Genomic DNA, 24155 nt, shown 5'->3' on the forward strand with positions numbered 1-24155 from the left:
TCTGGAATGCCTTTTTCCTTTAGAATTCGGCGTTCAACCGCCATGCCGTCAAACGCGGCCGCGGTAAGTCTTGGAATAGACACGGTCCCTGCTGAATCAGGTCCCGTCTTAGAGGTAGAGGCCACGGATTTTCCGTGAGCATCTCCTGAAGTTCCGGGTACCAAGTTCTTCTTGGCCAATCCGGAGCCACGAGTATCGTTCTTACTCCCCTTTGCCGTATAATTCTCAGTACTTTGGGTATGAGAGGCAGAGGAGGAAACACATACACTGACTGGAACACCCACGGTGTTACCAGAGCGTCCACAGCTATTGCCTGAGGGTCTCTTGACCTGGCGCAATACCTGTCCAGTTTTTTGTTGAGGCGAGACGCCATCATATCCACCTTTGGTTTTTCCCAACGGTTCACAATCATGTGGAAGACTTCTGGATGAAGTCCCCACTCTCCCGGGTGTAGATCGTGTCTGCTGAGGAAGTCTGCTTCCCAGTTGTCTACTCCCGGAATGAACACTGCTGACAGTGCTATCACATGATCTTCCGCCCAGCGAAGGATCCTTGCAGCTTCTGCCATTGCTCTCCTGCTTCTTGTGCCGCCCTGTCTGTTTACGTGGGCGACTGCCGTGATGTTGTCCGACTGGATCAACACCGGCTGACCCTGAAGCAGGGGTTTTGCCAGGCTTAGAGCATTGTAAATTGCTCTTAGCTCCAGTATATTTATATGAAGAGACATCTCCAGGCTTGACCATACTCCCTGGAAGTTTCTTCCCTGTGTGACCGCTCCCCAGCCTCTCAGACTGGCATCCGTGGTCACCAGGACCCAGTCCTGTATGCCGAATCTGCGGCCCTCTAACAGATGAGCACTCTGCAACCACCACAGAAGAGACACCCTTGTCCGTGGCGATAAGGTTATCCGCTGATGCATCTGCAGATGCGATCCGGACCATTTGTCCAGCAGATCCCACTGAAAAGTTCGTGCGTGGAATCTGCCGAATGGAATTGCTTCGTAAGAAGCCACCATCTTTCCCAGGACTCTTGTGCATTGATGCACAGACACTTTTCCTGGTTTTAGGAGGTTCCTGACAAGTTCGGATAACTCCTTGGCTTTCTCCTCCGGAAGAAACACCTTTTTCTGAACCGTGTCCAGAATCATTCCCAGGAACAGCAGACGTGTTGTCGGGGTCAACTGAGATTTTGGAAAATTCAGAATCCACCCGTGTTGTTGCAGCACTACTTGGGTTAGTGCTACTCCGTCCTCCAGCTGTTCTCTGGACCTTGCCCTTATCAGGAGATCGTCCAAGTAAGGGATAATTAATACGCCTCTTCTTCGCAGAAGAATCATCATTTCGGCCATTACCTTGGTAAAGACCCGAGGTGCCGTGGACAATCCAAACGGCAGCGTCTGAAACCGATAATGACAGTTTTGCACCACGAACCTGAGGTACCCTTGATGTGAAGGGCAAATTGGGACATGCAGGTAAGCATCCTTTATGTCCAGGGACACCATAAAGTCCCCTTCTTCCAGATTCGCTATCACTGCTCTGAGTGATTCCATCTTGAACTTGAATTTTTGTATGTACAGGTTCAAAGATTTCAGATTTAGAATAGGTCTTACCGAGCCGTCCGGCTTCGGTACCACAAATAGCGTGGAGTAATACCCCTTTCCCTGTTGTAGGAGGGGTAACTTGACTATCACCTGCTGAGAAAACGGCTTGTGAATGGCTTCCAATACCGTCGCCCTGTCTGAGGGAGACGTTGGCAAAGCAGACTTTAGGAACCGGCGAGGGGGAGACTTCTCGAATTCCAACCTGTAACCCTGAGATACTACCTGCAGGATCCAAGGGTCCACCTGTGAGCAAGCCCACTGTGCGCTGAAATTCCTGAGTCGACCCCCCACCGCTCCTGAGTCCGCTTGTACAGCCCCAGCGTCATGCTGAGGGCTTTGCAGAACCCTGGGAGGGCTTCTGTTCCTGGGCAGGGGCTGCTTGCTGCCCTCTCTTACCCCTTCCTCTGCCCCGGGGCAGATATGACTGTCCTTTTGCCCTCTTGTTCTTATAGGACCGAAAGGACTGCGGCTGAAAAGACGGTGTCTTTTTCTGTTGGGAGGGGGTCTGAGGTAAAAAGGTGGTTTTTCCGGCAGTTGCCGTGGCCACCAGATCCGATAGACCTACGCCAAATAATTCTTCCCCTTTATACGGCAATACTTCCATATGTCGTTTGGAATCCGCATCACCTGACCACTGTCGTGTCCATAAACTTCTTCTGGCAGATATGGACATCGCACTTACTCTCGATGCCAGAGTGCAAATATCCCTCTGAGCATCTCGCATATAAAGAAAAGCATCCTTTAATTGCTCTATAGTCAATAAAATACTGTCCCTATCCAGGGTATCAATATTTTCAGTCAGGGAATCCGACCAGACCACCCCAGCACTGCACATCCAGGCTGAGGCGATGGCTGGTCGCAGTATAACACCAGTATGTGTGTATATACTCTTTAGGGTAGTTTCCAGCCTCCTATCAGCTGGATCCTTGAGGGCGGCCGTATCAGGAGACGGTAACGCCACTTGTTTTGATAAGCGTGTGAGCGCCTTATCCACCCTAGGGGGTGTTTCCCAGCGCGCCCTAACCTCTGGCGGGAAAGGGTATAATGCCAATAACTTTTTTGAAATTAGCACTTTTCTATCTGGGTTAACCCACGCTTCATCACATACATCATTCAATTCCTCTGATTCAGGAAAAACTACAGGTAGTTTTTTCACCCCCCACATAATACCCCTTTTTGTGGTACTTGCAGTATCAGAGATATGCAAAGCCTCCTTCATTGCCGTGATCATATAACGTGTGGCTCTACTTGAAAATACGTTTGTTTCTTTACCGTCGACACTAGATTCAGTGTCCGTGTCTGGGTCTGTGTCGACCGACTGAGGTAAAGGGCGTTTTACAGCCCCTGACGGTGTCTGAGACGCCTGGGCAGGTACCAACTGGTTTTCCGGCCGTCTCATGTCGTCAACTGATTTTTGTAATGTGCTGACATTATCACGTAATTCCATAAACAAAGCCATCCATTCCGGTGTCGACTCCCTGGGGGGTGACATCACCATTACCGGCAATTGCTCTGCCTCCACACCAACATCGTCCTCATACATGTCGACACACACGTACCGACACACAGCAGACACACAGGGAATGCTCTTATCGAAGACAGGACCCCACTAGCCCTTTGGGGAGACAGAGGGAGAGTTTGCCAGCACACACCCAAGCGCTATAATATATATGGGAACAACCTTATATAAGTGTTGTATCCTTATAGCAGCTTAAATATATAAAATATCGCCATAAAAAGTGCCCCCCCTCTCTGTTTTACCCTGTTTCTGTAGTGCAGTGCAGGGGAGAGTCCTGGGAGCCTTCCTCACAGCGGAGCTGAGCAGGAAAATGGCGCTGTGTGCTGAGGAGAATAAGCCCCGCCCCCTATTCCGGCGGGCTTTTCTCCCGTAGTTTGTAATATCTGGCAGGGGTTAAATACATCCATATAGCCTCAAGGGCTATATGTGATGTATTTTTTAGCCATAAAAGGTATTTACATTGCTGCCCAGGGCGCCCCCAGCAGCGCCCTGCACCCTCCGTGACCGTTGGTGAGAAGTGTGTGACAAACAATGGCGCACAGCTGCAGTGCTGTGCGCTACCTTCAAGAAGACTGAAGAGCCTTCTGCCGCCGGTTTCTGGACCTTCAATCTTCAGCATCTGCAAGGGGGGTCGGCGGCGCGGCTCCGGGACGAACCCCAGGGTGAGACCTGTGTTCCGACTCCCTCTGGAGCTAATGGTGTCCAGTAGCCTAAGAAGCCAATCCATCCTGCACGCAGGTGAGTTGAACTTCTCTCCCCTTAGTCCCTCGATGCAGTGAGCCTGTTGCCAGCAGGACTCACTGAAAATAATAAACCTAAAAACTTTTTCTAAGCAGCTCCTTAAGAGAGCCACCTAGATTGCACCCTGCTCGGACGGGCACAAAAACCTAACTGAGGCTTGGAGGAGGGTCATGGGGGGAGGAGCCACTACACACCACCTGATCCTAAAGCTTTAGTTTTGTGCCCTGTCTCCTGCGGAGCCGCTAATCCCCCATGGTCCTGACGGAGTGCCCAGCATCCACTTAGGACGTCAGAGAAAATATATTTATAGTTGTAGTTGAAGTGTAAATGTTAAGTGAAATCATTCAAAATAAAGAAATCCACAAGTACAAGCCATTGACAATAGCTGAGAAAAGTTCCCACTAACTGTGGGGTCCCGCTAACTAGGGTGGTTCATAGAAAGGTTCTTACTGATAAGATGTTTGAGGGATCAAAACAGAAACATTGCATAATTTGTGAGAAAACTAGAAAAATTATTTTAATACACGATTTATGGCCAAGCATGTGGCCAGCTGAGCAGCTGGTCCTCATAATGCTGCCATGATGATGGGCCTATTTTAATGTAAGCTTGCGAGCAGGGCCTTACTACCTCTATGTCTGTCTGTTTTTACTCAGTTTTGTTCTAATTGTAAAGCGCAACGGAATATGCTGCGCTATATAAGAAATTATAAATAAATAAATAAATGTGGAGGTCTGGAGCTGTGGTTCCATCTGCTTCATTGTTACCTGGTAAAAACTCTTCTTCCGCACTGGTAAGAAAACATATTGTACTGTGACAAAATTAACTGGTCTGGATCAACTCCCTTTGGTTCCCTTTGCCCATCTGCGACTGAGGCCTGTGTTCCGGTTTGCAGCCGGGGTCTCGAGTTTGGGGCCTCCCCAGAAACGAGCTCCGGGATCGGAGTGCGGACGCACCGGGACTCGTAGCGGCTCTCCCTATCACCTGTGATCATCCATCCGCCTTAACCTGCCTCTCCAAGGCCCTCGGGCACAGATGGGAGGAGGAAGGTCCTCTGTATGCCCTACGGAGCCGCGGACGAAGTGAGTGTTTCCCTGCCTGTGTACCTGCCGGCGGCCATCTTGGTGCTCCCAAACTAATTGTAAGTGGAACTCTCCCACAGCAGCCCCTGCCGCACACTCTTCACTCCCTACTGTTTCTACCTGTCTTCTTCTCGCCCCCTTGGAAATGGAACCTTCATGACACCCGAAACCCCCCTAAACAGTGGCGTCTATATCCCTTTCTTTTACACAACCCCCTGTCCAAAAAACTTATTCTTGAGTCCATTAACTCTTATCTAGCTACTAATTCCCCCCCTGGATACCTCCACTGTAAACCACTGGTGTGCCTTTAAAGCTGTTACTCGTGGTGCCGCTATTCAAGCTGGTGCCACCCTCAAGAAACAAGCCCTCCAATTACAGTCGAAATTGGAAGCCGAATTGATAGTTCTCGAATCACGGAATATAGCCAATCCCTCTAGAATTCTTAAAAACAAAATCTCTATTATTCGCAGCCAGCTCCAAAAACTGCTTCTTGCTCGTACTCAAGCGGCATTGCATAGGATGAGACAAAAATTCTATCTCCTAGGAAATAAATCTGGCAGAATGTTAGCCAGTAAACTCCGTGCTCAGCAAGCTAGAAATAAGATCAAATTCATCTACTCTCCCTCCAAACAAAGTCCTAAACCCTAAAGATATTACAAACCACTTTGCGCAATACTACGGCAAACTATATAATTTAATAGCTGACCCCTCCTCAACCCCTCAACCTACCCCCCCCTTCCATTTCTTCTTTCCTAAACAATCTTTCTTTTCCCACTCTCACCCAGGAGCAACTGTCTACACTCAACACCCCATGGACTACTGCTGAAATTTCCGCAGCTATTACGATCTCTCCCCGAAACAAAGCACCAGGCCCGGACGGGTTTATTTCTGATTTTTATGCCACATTCCATGATGTCCTTTCTCCCCATCTGACTGCCCTTTTCAATACTTTCTCTGACCATGGCACCCTACCGTCAGAACTCTTAGAAGTGCGTATAGTCACTATACCCAAACCCGGCAAAGATCCTGCCTACGTACACAACTACCGTCCTATCGCACTGCTAAACTGTGATATCAAACTTTACGCCAAACTGATTGCGACACGTATTAACCATCTCCTTACATTGCTGGTGCACCCGGACCAAACTGGCTTTGTGCCAGGAAGACAAGCGTCAGATAACACGCGCAGGGTCTTCAACTTGATCGACTCACTCTCTAAAGACCAAGGCCTTCTCCTGCTATCCCTGGACGCTGAGAAGGCCTTCGATAGACTGAATTGGTCGTAAATGCGTGAAGTTCTTCTCCGCTTTGGCTTTAGAGATCGTATCCTATCCTCTATTCTAGCATTATATAGCTCTCCTACGGCCCGAGTGCTCTGCAATGGCTTCCTATCCGACTCTTTTCCAATTACAAATGGCACCAGACAAGGTTGCCCCCTCTCCCCTCTAATATTTGTTCTGTCAATTGAACCCCTGGCCATCACGATCCGCGACAATCCCCAATTTCCAGATTTACAGTTCGGTTCTTCCTGCCACAAGTTGTCTTTTTGCCGAGGACGTTCTCCTTTTTATCTCTAACCACACCACTACTCTTTCTCTCTTGAGCTTTACCTTAGATATATAGCTTAGCTTCCTACTAAAACTTAACATCACAAAGACTGACGCCTTGCCTATCAAGCTATCCCACGCCCTGCCAGCCCTCCAATCCTCCTTCCCATATAAAAACACGATAAAATACCTTGGTGTCAACATCCCTATCCACACTCCTGATGTCTTCACTTCCAATCTTTCCCCTCTAACGAAATCCTGGGTCTCATATGAGGTCTCCTGGCTAGGACGCATGGCTGCATTCAAAATGTCTCTCTTACCCAAACTAATGTACCTGTTCCGCACGATCCCGTATATTTCCCCCAAAAAAGCCCTACAGGCTTGTTCTTCCATACCGACAAAATATATCTGGTCTTCAAAACCTCCCTCACTGGCACACTCTAAAATGGTATTGCCGAGGGCTCTGGGAGGCTTATATTTACCTAACATTTCCCTATACCACGAAGCTTCCCTTCTAACTTCCCTTAAAAATTATTTTAATACTAATGCCCAGGTAGGTTGGGTGGAACTTGAACTTGAACAAGCTCGCTCGCTCTCTCTTGCAGATCTATTCCGTATCCCTGCGGCGTTCCGACCTGTCCTCCCAAACCTACTTCCATCCACACAAGCCACGCTTAAAACCTGGGATAAATTATCAACCACTTTATTGTCATCCGCCTGCTCCATCACTCAGATCTCCATTACCACACTCACAGCGTTGATACCCCACCTAAATCTTTTTAAGTGGAGACAAGCAGGTATATTATGTTTAAGTGATCTGCTTGAGAGACTTTTCCTGTTGCCCTTCCCTGCTCTCCAACAGAAATTCTCCCTATCTGCTTCAGAACTTTTCCATTATTTTTAAGTTGTACACTGGTGGAAATCGATCCCTGCTCCTTCGCTGACACCGGACACAACCTCCCAACTGCTTTTCTCTCGTCTCTCCTTAAGTAAATCTAGAGGCGATATCTCGTTCTGGTATAAACTGTTAATTACCCCTGTTTCCCCCTCCAAATCTAATGCTCAACTAAAATGGGAAGAGGCTCTAGGTAGAACTCTTTCACCGCCTGAATGGCAATATATCTTTTTAGCCTCCCACTCCATGTCACAATGTTTGAACCACACTGAAATGCACATAAAATTAATCCACAGATTATATTTGACCCCCGACCGTCTACACAGATTTTGGCCCTCCTGTAGTAATAAATGTTGGAGATTGTGTGGATCTATAGGCCACATCTACCATATATTTTGGTCCTGTCCAGTAATGACCAAATACTGGTCTGAAGCGTTTGACTTGATCAATAAAAGTTCTAAACACCCAACTTATCCCGGATCCAATCTTAGCGTTATTTCATATATTTCCCCCCTCCGTCCCTCCTTCCAGCAGATATGTCTTAGGCCACATCTTAATAGCTGCTCGCGTCAACCTAGCTCAGTTGTGGAAACACCCTACATCCCCTGCCCTGCTCAAAGTTATCTATAAAACAAACCATCACTTCCTTATGGAAACTGAATACATTTCCCTCCTCCAGCACCACTTCCTCCCCCCTGACTCGTTGGTCCCTATGGCACGAGTTTGTTACCACCGGCGAAGGTTCCCAGTACTTCCATAACTCATGTTCCAGTGACCAAACCCATTGTAGTCTACTTGAACGACCTGTTCGTGAGTAATAATCTGAATTGTATGCTTGCTGAATACCTCTCCTATAATATCCATGATATTTGTTTTGTTTTTTCTTTTCTTTTTTCCTTTTAACTATGGTCGTCGCCAGATTTCAGATTTTATATATCTCCCCGTCTCCTCTCTCTTCCTGTATATCTGCTTTTGCCCATTGAGCTAAAATGTGTGTCTCTCAATGCACTTTGACCAAAATTTCTTCATAATTCCTTGTACCAATGATTTTAGGTTCTTATTAATACCTATATACCTGCCATATGTATTTTGGTCCCTTCCCTCCCTTTTTCTTAATACCTCTCTTGTCTTCTCTCCTTGATACCACAGTGCCTGTACCACTGATTTACTGGATGCTCCCCCACCCCCCTCATGTTCACCCCCTTCTCCCCATACAATGTGTTGTATTACTCATCCCCTCTTTTTTTTTGTACCCCATAAAATTGTTTTTTTCTCAATAAAAACTATTGAAGTTAAAAAAAAAAAGAAAGGTTTGCAAGCAGCATGATTTTTAAAATACCAAACACACATAAATCTGCACTGAAAACATAACTTTATTGAAACACATGATTAGCTTAAAAAAATATTGGGTATTAAAATGGACATCAATCAGTTCTATAATTGTACATTTCCTAAGAGGTACCATTGTTGCATAAAGGTTTAGGTTATGATTTTGAGTAAAATAATAAATAAGAAACACTGGAAATAAAATTATAGGCGTCCATGTATCGGTGCAAAGCAGGAGGCGAATACTGTGCTGTTTACTAAAGACAGACCCGCCGAGGAGAGTAAAGTTGCCCCCTCGGAGGTGTCTACAAAGATGCAGTTCAAATGTGTTGTGCGCATGCTCAACACTTGCTGTGCTGTTTTGTGGGATTTTTTTTTTTCTATACAAAGTTTATTGAAAATCAACAGCTATAGACAATACATCCATATTGCATCTCTTCACCTGGAGGTAGATAACAGGACCTTCAAGTGGCATTGCAAGATGGGGAAGACAGCTGATGGTCAGTGACATGTCACCTTTGTAACAGATGGTTTACTTAGCACTGCCCTACCTTTGACAGTGTAATATTCAGTGGTGCAAGTAGAAAAAAGGTCTTACAGGTACTGTGTGCGCGCGATGGGTGTGGCCAAATGCCGCATGGGGAGTGGCCAATGAAAATGGGGGCTGGATACACATATGGTGGGAGGGGCAGATACACATACGACCCCAATAGTGCCAGATACACGTTGCCCCACAGTGCCAGATATACATTGCCCTACAGTGCCAGATACACATTGCCTCACTGTGCCAGATACACAAATGCCCCCAGAGTGCCAGATATACATTGCCTCACAGTGCCAGATACACATTGCCCCACAGTGCCAGATACACATTGCCCCACAGTGCCAGATACACAAATACCCCCACAGTGCCAGATACACATGTCCCCCCCAGTGCCAGATATGCCCCCAGTGCCAAATACATATGCCCCCCCTCAGTGCCAGATGCACCTGGCCCCCCAGTGCTAGATACACATGTCCCCCTCAGTGCCAGATATCCCCCAGTGCCAGATATGCCCCCAGTGCCAGATACCCATGTCCCTCCAGAGCCAGATATGCCCCCAGTGCCAGATACACATGCCCCCAGTGCCAGATACACATGCCCCCCCCCCTTTTCCACTGCTGCTCTCCGTTGCTGCTGCTGTCCTGTGTGTGTGTGAGGGGAGGAGAGCGCAGCCTGCGCCTCTCCTGCCCCTCAGTCTCCGGAGGCGGTGCGGCTGTCTTAGTTCAATTCAGCGCCGATCCGTGAGCCAATCAAAGCTTGCGGTCCAGCAGCCTTGGCTGCTCTTCTGCGAGCTCTGATTGGCTCACGGGCGGCGCTGAACTGAACGAAGACACTGAGGGGCAGGAGAGGCGCAGGCTGTGCTCTCCTCCCTTCACATCAGCAGCGGTCAGCAGCGGAGGGCTAGAGGGACAGACCGGCGGCGTGGGTACGGCGTACCCACAGCTAAATTCCTAAGGGTACGCCGTACCCGCACACTTGCACCGCTGGTAATATTCCAGACTGCTCTTATCACTAAAGGCAGAGAAACCTTTAGTACATATCAAGAAGAATATTTTACACGGAATTCCCCTTTTTCGTTTGTCCCCCTTACCTCCATTAAGTACATGGACCACACAGAATTCTCTTACTGCCTTAGCTGTGCATTTTTTTTTGTTTTTATTAACCCCTTCACTGTGGAGGACAACAGTGCAGAGGACGAGCCCCACCAGCAAGTGGCTAAAGATAAAAAAGAAAAAGCTTTTATCTATCCCTCACCAATTGTTCTGACCAGTGGGAAGTCCTGGCAGCCACTAGACCGGATCGGGAAGGGACATCAGAGTAGCACTGAACTGGGGACATAATTTGATACAACGTGATCTAAGGGGCACTACAATGTTGTATAATGTGACCTAAGTGCACTACAATGTGGCATAATGTTATCTCAGGGACACTACAATGTGGCATAATGTGATAATGTGATCTCAGGGACACTACAATGTGGCATAATGTGATCTCAGGGACACTACAATGTGGCATAATGTGATCTCAGGGACACTACAATGTGGCATAATGTGATCTCAGGGACACTACAATGTGGCATAATGTGATAATGTGATCTCAGGGACACTACAATGTGGCATAATGTGATCTCAGGGACACTAAATGTGGCACAATGTGATCTCAGGGACACTACAATGTGGCATAACGTGATTCCAGGGACACTACAATGTGGTATAATGTGATTTAGATTCACTACAAAGTGGCATCCTGTTATGGAAAGGGCATTACAATGTGGTATAATGTGATCTAAGGGCACTACAAAGTGACATAATGCGACCTAAGTGGCACTGCAGAGTGGCATAATGTGATCTAAGAGCCCTGTAACCGAAAAATATTTTCTTTAAAAAGACATATGGTGTGACCCAACAATTTTAGTATCTTGTTTTGTATGCCACGAGTCCAAAATCTGGATTAGAGAATATGTGGGATCCGCATGCATGTGGAGGCATTTTTATGGCATGCAGAGAATTTTGAGCAAGTGTGGGGGAGGGGGGGGGGGGGGGTGAGAGGCATGGGGACAAGCTGCTATGAATAATGTGGCGGGAGGTGCAGAGGTCAATTGTGAATCCTACCGCCACCCCAACAACCCACCCACCCAAAAGTTTGAGCAGCAACGTACCAATGAGCTGGGTTATGGTCTTGGAAAACAGGGGATAAAAGCGCGTGTGGGTCCGCGCATTAACATGAGTTCAACTGGATGGGGAAGGGGGGGGATCAATGCCACAGCTAGCGGACATACTTCACGTGGTCCCCCAGCCATAATATTAGCCTTCTCCAACCAGTCAGCACAGGTCGAGGATTGCTGGGAAAGTGGGTCGTCGCCCCTCCCTGAGTATTACCCAGGCCTGGGCTGGTCAGTGTGAGGTTGTTTGTGTACAAATAGAATAAAATATTGCATGTTTTACACCGCACCAAAAACTACAGGTACCTGCAAGCCTGTCCCACATGCTAGCACTTGGAGAACTACAAGTGCCAGTGTTCCAGGGCTGTAAAGGGACCATTGGCACCTGTTCGCCGACTCTAAAGGAAACGTAAAAATGAATAAATTACAAAACACACTCACTCACTCTATATTTTTACCATTTATTTACCCGCGCACTCACACCCACGCTCCATACTCCCATTCTCCAGTTCCCCTTGTCCACTAGTATTACAGGTATCTTGGCAAATTAAAAAAACTCTTACGCTATCCAGCGGACATAGAAGCACTGGATATACATAGTGTATACATGAGGCCAGGCCATGAAATGTAGGTCAAATGTGCCAAACGTGTCACTGTAAAAAAATCTGTAACAGTGTATCTTGAGTTTTTATAACTTTCTTAAAAATAACACAGACTTAAATTAGAGTTGAGGAGAATTATCAAGTAGAAGTTTCCTTAACAAAACAGTGGTGGACTTGGCTTGTCCCATACGTGACAACTACATTTTGTAATATTGTGTTCGGTATAATGAAGGGGAAAAAAAAATTCTACTTACAAAATAATACCCCTTTCACATCGCACAAATAACCCGGTATCGACATGGCATATTGCTATGTCGAAACGGGTCAGTGTGCGATGTGAAAGCACTTTGGCCGAATTAGCGGGTCGCCTGACCCGGTAATTCAATCCGGTAAAAAAGAAAGGTTATTCCCGGGTTGAATACCGGGTCAGGCGACACGGCTCCCATTCACAGCACAGGCAGAGGCGGCGCAGGACATGAGCGGGTCGGGAAAGCCAGCAAAGCAGAGCAAATGCCGGATCCTACCCGGTAAGGACACGTTTCTCTTACCGGGTGGGATCCGGCATTTGCGATCTGAAAGCGGTATAAGTCTAGTTAGGCAATTTGATATTACTATTACATTCATCACTAAAAAAAGGAAACTCTTATGTTAGGTTTTACAAAAACTGATATCTTAAAACTTGTACAAATGTCATGAAATGGAATGGTCCACAGCGCTTCCCTGATTCTGACGTTTCCTGCACACAATAGCTGATTGGCTAAGAGCCACTCCTCTCTCAGCCAATCAGCAGGTGCTGCCATAGATACCGTCCGCTGATTGGCTGAGAGAGGAGTGACTCTTAGCCAATCATTGCTTAGGTGCAGAAAAACAACTTCCGGAAATACAGTGCTTCCACATCCGCATGATCAGGTGAGCATTTTTCTTATTTTGCCAAGACACAGTGATCGCGCTGAGCCGAAAAAAAAGTGGGTCCCAGAGACCCCTCACTTTTAAAAATTGGGGTCCTACCTGTCCTTTTCTGGGTCCCATCGGAATGAAGGCTCTTATTAATCTTATTCATGATTCAAATATAAAAACACACAGACTGATTTTGACACTAAAAAGTGCTGCAAGTGGGAGGAGGGGGGGTGACAATGTTATTGGGCTGTGTAGTATACAGGACACTTTGTACCAGAGCTGTAAGTAGACATTTTGGGGCCCTCCAGCAGAAAGTGAATAGGTGCTCCCAATCCCATATTCCAAAACATGGAAGCAAGGACAGTGAAGGAACTTCACTCCCCCTGTCACTGCCCCCCCGCCGCCGGGTCGCCCACTGGCCGTATCTGCCGTCGGGCAGCTCGGCGGCGGATCGTTAAATGTGTAAGGCCCTTAAGCAGTAGAAGGGAGTACACTGGAATGAATGACGGGGCACTGTAATGGGACTGGCTGGTGTGGTTCTTGCTGAGGGGGCAGTGAGATGGGGGCAGGGGGCTGGTTGGGGGGATGGGAGATTGGGATGAGGGAGTCCATGAGATGGGGGACACTGGGCTGTATGGGGGGACACTATGAATGGGGAGGCACTGAGCAGGGTGGGAAGGTGGCAGTGAGATAGGGGTGTGACACTGGGTTGGGGGGGGATCAGTGTGTCTGGACTGATTGGGGGGTTCTAGATGGGAAGGCAGTGAGATGACACAGTAGATTGGTTGGGGAGGGAAGGAGGAAACGCTCTGCTTGCAGGGTCAGTAATGCTAGGGGACACTGGGCTGGAGAAGGGGCAGACACTGTGAAGGGAGCATTGGCATGCTGCTGTTTCTGCCTGGCCCTGCACACTGGCTCCAGCACCGCACACTCCTTCCCCAGTGTCCCAGCACCATACCTGCATCCTCAATTTCTGCACTGCAGGGATCTGTCCCCCGGTGGTGGGTCCGGCACACTTCATCACTGCCGGGTAATGTCACCCGGCGGCGGCTCCGGCTCTGACACAGACTCCGGCTCTCACGAACCCCCCTCCCTCCCCGGAGAGCCGCGCTGCGGCTTCCTGTGGTCGGCGGCATGATTATGCTAGTCCCTCACTCCTCTCAACGGGAGCGTGTTACTCTCTCTGTACTCCCGCCCAGCAGCAGCCGCATGATGCGCACGTCTGACCAGTAATGTCAGAGCAAGCACCAGAGTGAATCTCAACGGAGCGCGTCCCCGGAGGCCCTCCCATTATTAAAAAGTGAGCCTCCATCCTCCATTTTGGGGTAAAATATGCGCTATAGCGCGTTTTTGCGATCACTGAGACACCTTGAATACTACTGGAGAATGGACCAATTAGCACCATGTAGAAGGTGAGTATGTAGTGTGAGTGTCAGTGCAGGTAAGTGTGAAATAAAGTGTTAAAACATAGAATGTTTGTGTCTTGTCATTTTTAAAATATTTCCTTTACAGCGGGGGTACAGGTGCCAGTGGGCCCTTTACTGCCCAGGTATTGTGGCACTTGTGGTTCTCTAAATGCAGGCATTCGGGGCAGGTTTGTTGGGACCTGTAGTCCCACTGTAATGGAAAATATTTTATTTTTACATAGTCAATCTTGCACCCAGCGCCCAGGGCATCAGCCCAGCCCTGGTGTATTCGGGAGGGGGAATCCTTACTTCCCAAGGAATCCCCGGCCTAGCTGACATGTTGGGGTAGGTTAAGGTTTTGGCCAGGGGACCCAGTGAAGCATATACCCCATCTATCACATTACACTCCCCTACCCACTTGTTGGTGCTGGTTCATGGAAATATGAGGGTACCCCCCAAACAGTTATTTCACGTATATTTCCCAGACCAAAACCATCTCAGAGTCCGGGGGACACTATGCATTTATTTTTCTACATTTTAACCATTTGTTGACACAACACTGATCTGTGCAGGCTTCTCCAGAACACGCACTGTTTGGTCCGAGTTTGCTCATTGTTTTAAACACAATTCTTAGTAAATCAGCATATTGTATTCTTGTGTATGCAAAGCACGGGCGAGCTGGTTCGATGGTATATAGACTTATATTTGTGTGTTCGGATGTGTTTTTCAGATCGAATTGTTTTTTTACGCCCAGGTTTGGTTAGTAACTCTGAGTTGCAAAAAAACCCAAACAAGTAAGAGAATGCATTCTCTACCCAGGGCCGGCAACAGAAATCTTGGTACCCAGTACTTTGATATCTCTGGGGCCCCCCTCAACACACACACGCACATATATATTATCTATACACACACACACACATATAGAAGGGATTGAGGGACTAAGAAGCTGAAAAGTGAACCAAGGGAAGGGTGAAGGGAAGGAGGAAAGAGAAGAGTTGGGGGAAGAAAGCCACACAGGGAGGGTAAGGGACAAAGAAGTGGAGCAGTAAAGTAGGGACAGTGGTGTTAATAGAGGAAGGGATGCCATAAATAAGGGTTAGCATGGTTCCCTGGAAGTCAGCCAGGAGAGCAGCTTCCATACTGTACACATTCAGAGACCTCCACAGCAGCAGCCAAGCAGCACACAGGCGTCCAAGCGGTAGATGGTATTTAGCAGACCAGGAAGCACACATGTTCACCAGGAGGGATGCAACCTAGGAGTTCGGTGCAGGGAGGTCAGCAGCAACTGGCTCGACAAGGTGGCAGGATAATGCATGGTGTGGTAGCAGGTTTGAAGAGAGGAACCGGAGAAGGCTCCAATCAGGTCAGCACCACACTCCGGCAGACACCAAGAGCACACAGTCGATAGGACAACATAGGATACTGTATAAAGGCAGGAAGCCAGAATAAGTGACCTCAGATGATGCGCTCTGCTGAGGATGATGCGTGGGCAACAGTACACGCTGGAAAGAACATCCCCAGCAGCTTGGCAGCAAACAGCAGATCTGCCAGCACAGGGGTCCCAATCCTGTCACCTAGTAATGGTGTCCCCTTTGTCTCCCCATGTCGCTGGGCCTGTCTCCACCAAACACAATTCTTAGTAAATTTACCACTAATTGTAGTAAACATTAAAATAAGATCATATCAAATAAAATAAAAATAATACATAAAAAATACTTGTGAATATGAAGCAATAGACAACAATGAGAAAATCAGTCAATGGAATAGCATTTGATTAATCACAAGGTAATTGTTTCATGAGGCAAATCATTAGGACAGAACCATTGTGGCATCACTCCATGGGATGAGCAAGCACACTTGAGAATAAGAAAGGTGAGTATGTGACATGCTTCACAAAATATGAGCACCTAGGAAAGGAGCAACTTTTAGAACAATACATTTGCAAAACCATTTACAAGAATGGTAACAGCGTGCGTCAGCCATTCAGAGAAAGTACTATTTTTCAGGAGGATGAGTATGCAAGATTAAAGGTAACAGCACTGTATAAAATCCTGAACATGCGACAGCCACAGCATCCTTCAGAGGGAAAGTCATACCAGCATTGTTCTGAAGTGCGGAGCAAGGTGAAGCTACAGTACCGGAGGGCACATTGTCTAACAAAGCTGCTTGGCAGAGCAGGGAGCCCATCTCCCTAAAGGTACTCTCTTGCAACCCAGAGAGCCACAGCCAGTCTGCATAACATCATTAATTGCGTCCCTCAAGAGCCCCCCACACTTCAAGATCTAAAATGCAGGATGCTCGGCCGCCCCGTGTGTGTGTGATCTTACCTGCCTATACAAAACCGCAGCTTCTCCTGGCAGCAGCTAGTCAGTAGTAACTGTTTCACATACAGATTTCACTTTATAAGCTCGGAAAATGGGTGTTTAAACTCTAAAGTGGTTTGGCAGTCTAAGGATTACATCATTTATATTCTGCTGGGATTTGTGCAATAATAGTAACTTCAAGCTTCATAAAATGCTCTCCCCAGAGCCCAGCTCATTCTTGGACTTCCCCTATACACTGGACCTTTTACACCACTCATGCAGCAATAGTTTAACCAAATATCACGTAAGGCTACCGTCAGTAACTGAGGAGATATAAGTAGGCAAAACATGAAAGGTTGGCATAAAGAAAAGCAAAATACCTTTGTTGTATTCATTTGATCCGGGACAGCTTACTTCCACATAAACTTCAAATGTGGTGTCTGTGTTTTGCCTGAAAGAAAACGTGTTTTTGTTAGTAAGTTGCAACATTGACTGAACCTTAAAACAAAAACTCTCCACAGAATAGAACTGGGCTGTTTGGATTGATTTCCCATTCAGCAATTCTACTATACACAGTGATGGGCAGCCAAGATGTGCAATATGCAGAGGCAGAACTCAGGGAGGCAACATAGACATCTGCCGCCGGGCTCCTGCTCTGAAGGGGGGCACCTCTCCTCCCATTCTGTGACACCATTGAATTAAGTTAATTGATAGCTATCGCTGTCTTTTCAGTGGCCGACTTCCTCACTGGTCCCTGCACCTTACAAATCACACCCTCTTTATTATACTGAATATACACATTTTACAAGTATCACAGTCAGGATTAGAAACCACACCCTATTACACTGGAAGCAGACACCTTACTGATCAAGCTATTTGCTCCTGTATAGGAAATATGAGAACTTTAACTATATGAAGATACTTCTCTGACGAATACACACAACTTCATATAGTTAGAATTCTCATGCTTCCTCTACAGGAGCAAATAGCTCCATCAGTAAAGTGTCTGCTGTCAGTGTAACAGGTCATGGGTTCTAATGCTGGGTATGACTGCTAAGAAATGTGTGATTTAAAATAAAAGACAATTAAATGGATAATTACAGTATATACATTTTTTTTCATAACACTACACACACACACACACACACACACACACACACACACACACATTTATCTTAATATAGGAAATAGGGGGGCACCAATATTTATCTTGCCTCCGGGCGACTGTGACGAACTTACGCCACTGGCAATATGTAATTGTTTATAGAGTAAAAAGCAAGACACACCGCTTAAAAGGGGAACAAAACTATTTGTCACAAATGTATTTTGCTCACTTCAGCTAATAGCTAATTAACGGTAATCATGAACATATAACAGAATGCTATAAAAATGTCACAGTCTTGGGGCCTGATGGTTGGCTACAACTGTCCCCACTTTGCATGCACTTGGAATAAATGGGTATAGTCACCTATATGCAGAGTTTTATCCACCTCTGTATGGTTGGGCTGTCCTACCCCTGTGCTTGGCTTCATATCAGTAATCATTATCAATGTACTGTACACTTGCACCTACCCTATCACTGATGCAAAAGATCCCACTGCAAACAGGTTTAATGATGCATATACACAACTCTACACGCCTTCCCTAAATGTGGCTTAGACGAGAGACCCCATTACAGCCCAGGAACGTTCCTTCAGTTGCAAATGGAGATGTGTCGCCTGTTGTCGCCCTACTACTCTTGTTGCCACATTAATATAAATCCACACAGCCACGTTATAAAAATCTAGTAGAAAGCTAGAAACGTGGAGGCTGTTCTAGCCCATAGAAGTTGAATGATATCTCTGCACCACACCAAAAACTTTTATTATGTTCATAAAATCAGACACAGGTGCGTACTCAGCCGATATGTCGGCCTGGAACCTGGGTACACACTGAGCGATGTTAATGAAGGACAGATCGATCACTGGTCCGACATTCATAAGCATACATGGTGTCACTAGCGATATCGTCAGGTTTTATGTGCAGCACATCAAACCTGATGACATCACAGGCAACCGTGGGCACCCACATATTGGGCATTCACACTGCCCGATATGCGCTGAATTGAGCAATATGCTAGTCCAATACACCGGATCAGACGGCATATCGCTCAGTGTGTACCCAACTTTATACAATAGATTTCCAAAGGCACAGGCCATGTCTAAAGGTGGGTACACAATAGACGATGCGTTCCATAAGCAATATAGGGGGTCATTCCGAGTTGATCGTAGCGCTACGATCATGTTCCCAGGCATGCGGGGGGACGCCCAGTACAGGGCTAGCCCTCCCCGCATGTCTGTCCGGCCTTCAACATAAGTAGAAAAGCATCACACAGCGGAAATGCGTTTGCACTTGTTGAGTAACTCCGGGCCAGGGCAGCTCCTGCAGCTGACCGAGAGTTGCTCGTCGCTGCCCCTGATCGCAGCGGCTGCGTGTGACATCACGCAGCCGCTGCAGCTTGCCCCCCGCACGGTCCGGCCATGCCTGCGTTGGCCGGCCCACACCCCCAAAACGGCGGCCAAACGCCACCATGCCACAACCTCCCGCCCAGCAACCACCTCTGCCTGTTAATCAGGCATAGGCGATCGCTAGGGAACGACGGGCTTCGCCGGCGCATGCGCAGTTCCGACCCGATCGCTGCGAACAACTGCAGCGAGCGATCGGGTCGGAATGACCCCCATAGTCTAGTGTTCCCCTGCACTCCTGGACGGCCGACCTAGTATATACACACTGGATAATATTGTTTGTGATATCGTCCAGTGACCTCATGCCGCAGCACACAGTGTGTGGGAAATTTTAAACTATATCGCTCAGAAGGCTGAAAATGTGCGATATCGTCTAAAATATCGCCTAATGTGTATGCACAATTAGGGTGCATATAAAAGTCTCTGACGGAGATTAAAATGTTTGATTATCAATATAAACGGTGAGAGAGTACAGCCAACATTTGATTATATCCTATTGGTGTTTGTGACACTTGCACTGTATTGTTCAATATGCACCCACATTTGCCTTATTTCAGCATTCAACAGCCAGGGCCAACTGTTTTCAGGCAAGCATGACTTATATTATTTCTGCACTTTTACAAGTTACCTACTGCAAATAACCTTTAGACGTTATGTGGCCAGCACATACATCAGAACATCTCCTAAGCCTGTTGGCTTCCATCAATTTGAAACCAGAACTTGTGATATAAAGTTAGTGTAATCCAAATTAGACTGAGGCTACTTTACAGCATACTGCATGGTTTACCCCGTGGCTAATTGTGAGCTATTCAATAAGGGTCACTACTCCGTGTATTTAGACCCAGAATGTGCAGGAAAAATGTACATTTAAAAGCACCCTCTGAGACTTAGCGCATGGGGTGACCCTTAGATTCCAGCACTTAACGCAGAATCTAGGGGTTAATGCGCATTATCCACAGGGTAACTGACAAATAATTGAACAGCTCCAGACATTAAACCCGGAGATTTACATGCGTGGTAAATACTGTGGGTGATTAAATCTTCACCATAGTTCACTACAACTTGTTAACATTTCTGCCCAAAACTGAAACACTGAAAACATATCCTATCCAATAAAAGGCTAATGCTTCTCCTCACCTCTCTGGGGGGAATTCAAGAGTTTTGCGTGCCTGCGGCCACTAGATGGCTCCCAACTGAGCAATTCAAGTGTTGCTCAGTCCGGGCGCGCACAGCCGCCGGTGCTGACATTACTGTTATGTTGTTCTGTCATTTTGGCGGGCTGGTAACTAGTTAATAATAAATATGGGGAGTCTCAAGGTCTGTAAAGTCTTTCAGGCTTCTCTAAAACACTCTCTGGGTATATGAATGAAGCAGTTCCCTACTCTAGAAACCGTTTAATACTGGTGCTGGAACCCATTCAACCGGAAGGATAGAATACCCAAAAAGAAAAGTTCATGCTGCTATGTGTAGTTCATTAAAGTGGCAGACATACAGTTGGCAGCAAAGAGTCCATATAGGAAATGTGTGTGGCATTTGCAACTGAACAGGTTAAGAAAAAGTTGAGACACCCACAAATAATTTTTGGTTTTATGATACTTCAGGGTATATTCATCATGAAAAAATTGTGAACTGAGAAGTTTTAGTTTTCACTTCTCAGCCTTCTCGTTCACAATTTTTTCAGAATTCATAATTTTTATATAATAAATTTATCACTTCCAAAAAACTCTTTTTGCGGAGAGTTTTTCGGAAAATGATATATGTCTCCTAATTGCAGGGTCTCAGAGTCTTTCTGGCTGCAGTCATGGCCCCCTCTACCTCCACCCCATAAGCAACAGAGGTCCCCCCCACTGCCCCCGTCACTTTACTGCCTGGACCTCACCAGATCACTGTAGTGGCGGACCCCCGCACCTCAACCCCCCTTCGGGCTCCTTACTGTTTATGTTAGAGATGGCTACTGACTCACTGTCTCAACACAGTGACTCGAATCATCAGGAAGTATGAATGATTCGAGTCACTCACTGTTTAATGAGTCGAGACAGCTGCAGCAGCAGCCTCTCTCAGCCAGAGAGAGGAAACTCAGTGTGTCCTTCAGTCAGTGTGTTCTGCTGTGTGTCTTTAGCTGTGATTGGCCAGAGGCTATACCAGGTGACACCCAGTGGGAGGGGGGAGGGAGCAGTCACGACTCACCAGTCAGCGAGTGCTGTGCTGCTGTGCCTGAGTCATGTCATGAATCATGATTCATCCTGAGTCTGCCAGTGAGTTGAGACAGTTGTACACTGTGTAGACTCCGTGACTCAGTGGATGGATCTGATTCATGCAGCATAAGCCTGCAGGAGGTGGAGCCCCTGTGGTACAGGGCTCTCAGCTCAGTGCTCACTGATCCTGCTCAATGTGATTGTGGGTGGCAAACTCCCTGGAGGCTAGATAGTGGATAATATAATAAATCCAAGCCCACCTAAAATCATCCAATTAGCAAAGTATGCAAAATAAAAAAAACATTTTTTATTTGGTATAGTTACAGACTGAATGATGTGTTTCATGGCTGTTAAGCTTTCTCTCCTCAGCCAGAAGTAATGTGCATATTCTTTAACTAGTATGCAATAAGTGGTTATTAATTATATATCAACATAACACTGAATCTATGTTAATATAGTATTAACAATCAGGGCATAAGCAGCTGCCTCCCCCAGATACACTGCACAATCACTGCAGCTGAATAACTCCCTCCATGAGTCCAGCACTGATCTGCCAGCACTGGCAACTCACTGATTCATGTGCAGTCTCTGCAACACATTCCAGTACAAATGAGTCATGACTCATGTGCCGAGACACTGACTCGAGACACTTCACTGAACTGAGTCATGTGTTTCAACTCAGTTCAGTGAATCACTTTGCCCATGACTAGTTTATGTGTCTGTCCCCCCCCCACCCGCAACGTGTGACTGCGTCAGCCCTCCAAACCCCCGTCGGCTCCTCACTGTTGTATGTGTGCGCGGCAAGCCCCCACCCCGCAGGGAGTGTGTCAGTGGCCGTTCACCCCTGCACCTTACTGATGTGCCCACGGCCATCCCCCCTTCCTAGCCGGCACCATGTGTCCACGGCTGCCCCACCCCCCTCCCTCGTGTGTCTTCGGCCGCAGTGGGAGGAGATCAAGGCATACGGAGTCACCGGAGGCTGGCGGCACTGAGGGGAAGGTAAGCTGCACAGAACACAGCACAGCGGTGAGGGATCTAAATAGATAGACAGCTTGTGAACACATTCGTGAAGCTGTACGCCATCTCAGGGTGGCGAGCAGTGTCCCTTTCAAACTCTGAATAAAATGCTTTTTCGTCGTTTGATGAATGTCACAATTTCTACATTCCCTGGGGAATGTAGAAATTGCGACATTTAAAGGATGATGAATATGTTCCTTAAGGAGTATGAACCAAAAAGCACATGAACATCTGGAAAATAGCACCAGTGGTTATCAATACTTTAAAGATGCCATGCCAGCTTCTGGCACAAGATGCCTATACTCAGGCTTATTCTAGTCTTATAAAGGTTTTTTCTTTATATTCAATGAATAAGCAATGGCAACACTCACAAGGGTCAAATATACAAAAAGTGCCAGAGATCAAAGTAGAAGGAAAGGAAACAGAGGATATTATCAGCCTTACAAGTTTTAAAGGTGTCATTATTTTTATAAAGGTTCATTTTAAAAAGAGTGAAAAAGAGAAAACGTAAAGTGTTGTAATAATAGTTTCTATAAATCAGATTGCTAATGCTATGTATTCATGTTTTCTAGACAAAATGAGAAGCAATTTCAAGCAACGTGTACAGTATGATTATCTCGTACAATAATGTGGCACTTGGCCAGGAGAAGTTTCCAAGTGATCACACATATCTCTGCCAATACTCAGTGATTGCTAAAGGAGATGCGATTTCGTGACCATCTTCCCACTATGTGTGGGGGTAGGTGGCAGTCCCAGGCAAAGCTCACTGAGTATATTACTTGTTTGGATCTCTGTCAATTATCTTGTGACTCTGATGGATGTAATCATATCATATTATAATTGTATTGACTGCACTAAAAATTGCTTGCAACAATATTCACTAAATATTTACTACATGGACAAAAGTATGTGGACACCCATTCTAATTAGCGTAAAGACATTTCAGCCACACTAATTGAAAACCGTAACACGGAAAATAAAGCATACTGACAATGGGGGTCATTCCGAGTTGATCGCACGAGCTGCAAAAGTTGCTACGTGCGATCAACTAGACGTCACCTATGGGGGAGTGTATTTTAGAATAGCAGGGCTGCAATCGCTTGTGCAGCCCTGCTATTCTAAAAAAATGTTTTGTATAAAACAAGACTAGCCCTGCAGTTACTTACCCTGTGCGATGGATCCAGCGATGAAGGATCCGGAATTGACTTCAGACATCCGCCCTCCAAACGCCTGGACACACCTGCGTTCGGATCTCCACGCCCGGAAAATGGTGAGTTGACGACCCGGAACGCCTTCCTCCTGTCAATCGTCTTGTGGTCGCCGATGCGACCGCTTTCTACGTATGCGGCGTCGCTGTCCAGTGACGCCCGTCACCAGGCAATGGCGCGCCTGCACAGTGAGGCCGCCGCGCTTGCGCAGTTCCGACCGGTTCACAGCGCTGCGATGAACCACAGCATGCAAACGGGTTGGAATGACCCCCAATGCCCCATCTCTAGTCAAACTAGGGTTAGCAGATTACCCCATCAAAAAAGGAAACACATGAATTACATATATTCTGTGGCTGACTTCAAGTCTGCTTTTAACCTGGTTTTTATCAGCCGCAAAAAAACGTTTGAGTCCAAAGACACAGCAGCTATGCAAATAGCGCACAAATTAGAATCAGGCCCTGTATGACAATGAAATTATGTATTTTGCTAAATAGCAAAAAGTAGAACTGATATTGGGGGTAATTCAGATCTGATCGCTAAGCAGCGATTTTTGCAGTCCTGCCATCAGATAGTTGTCGCCTACAGGGGAGTGTATTTTCGCTTTGTAAGT

The 24155-nt window shown here is 46.8% G+C and overlaps 1 protein-coding gene across 4 annotated transcripts in view; it reads right to left on the minus strand.

Annotated features, from left to right (window-relative positions):
• Positions 1–24155, minus strand: part of DENND1A (DENN domain containing 1A) — a 1299692-nt gene that overhangs the window by 1229782 nt on the left and 45755 nt on the right. For all 4 annotated transcript variants that reach the window (XM_063936848.1, XM_063936849.1, XM_063936850.1 and 1 more), the window contains exon 2: positions 17002–17072. In XM_063936848.1, the coding sequence (XP_063792918.1) occupies positions 17002–17072 (71 nt within the window). The remainder of the gene's footprint in view (positions 1–17001; positions 17073–24155) is intronic.

This window comes from Pseudophryne corroboree, chromosome 8 (assembly GCF_028390025.1).
Source record: "Pseudophryne corroboree isolate aPseCor3 chromosome 8, aPseCor3.hap2, whole genome shotgun sequence".
NCBI lineage: Eukaryota > Metazoa > Chordata > Amphibia > Anura > Myobatrachidae > Pseudophryne > Pseudophryne corroboree.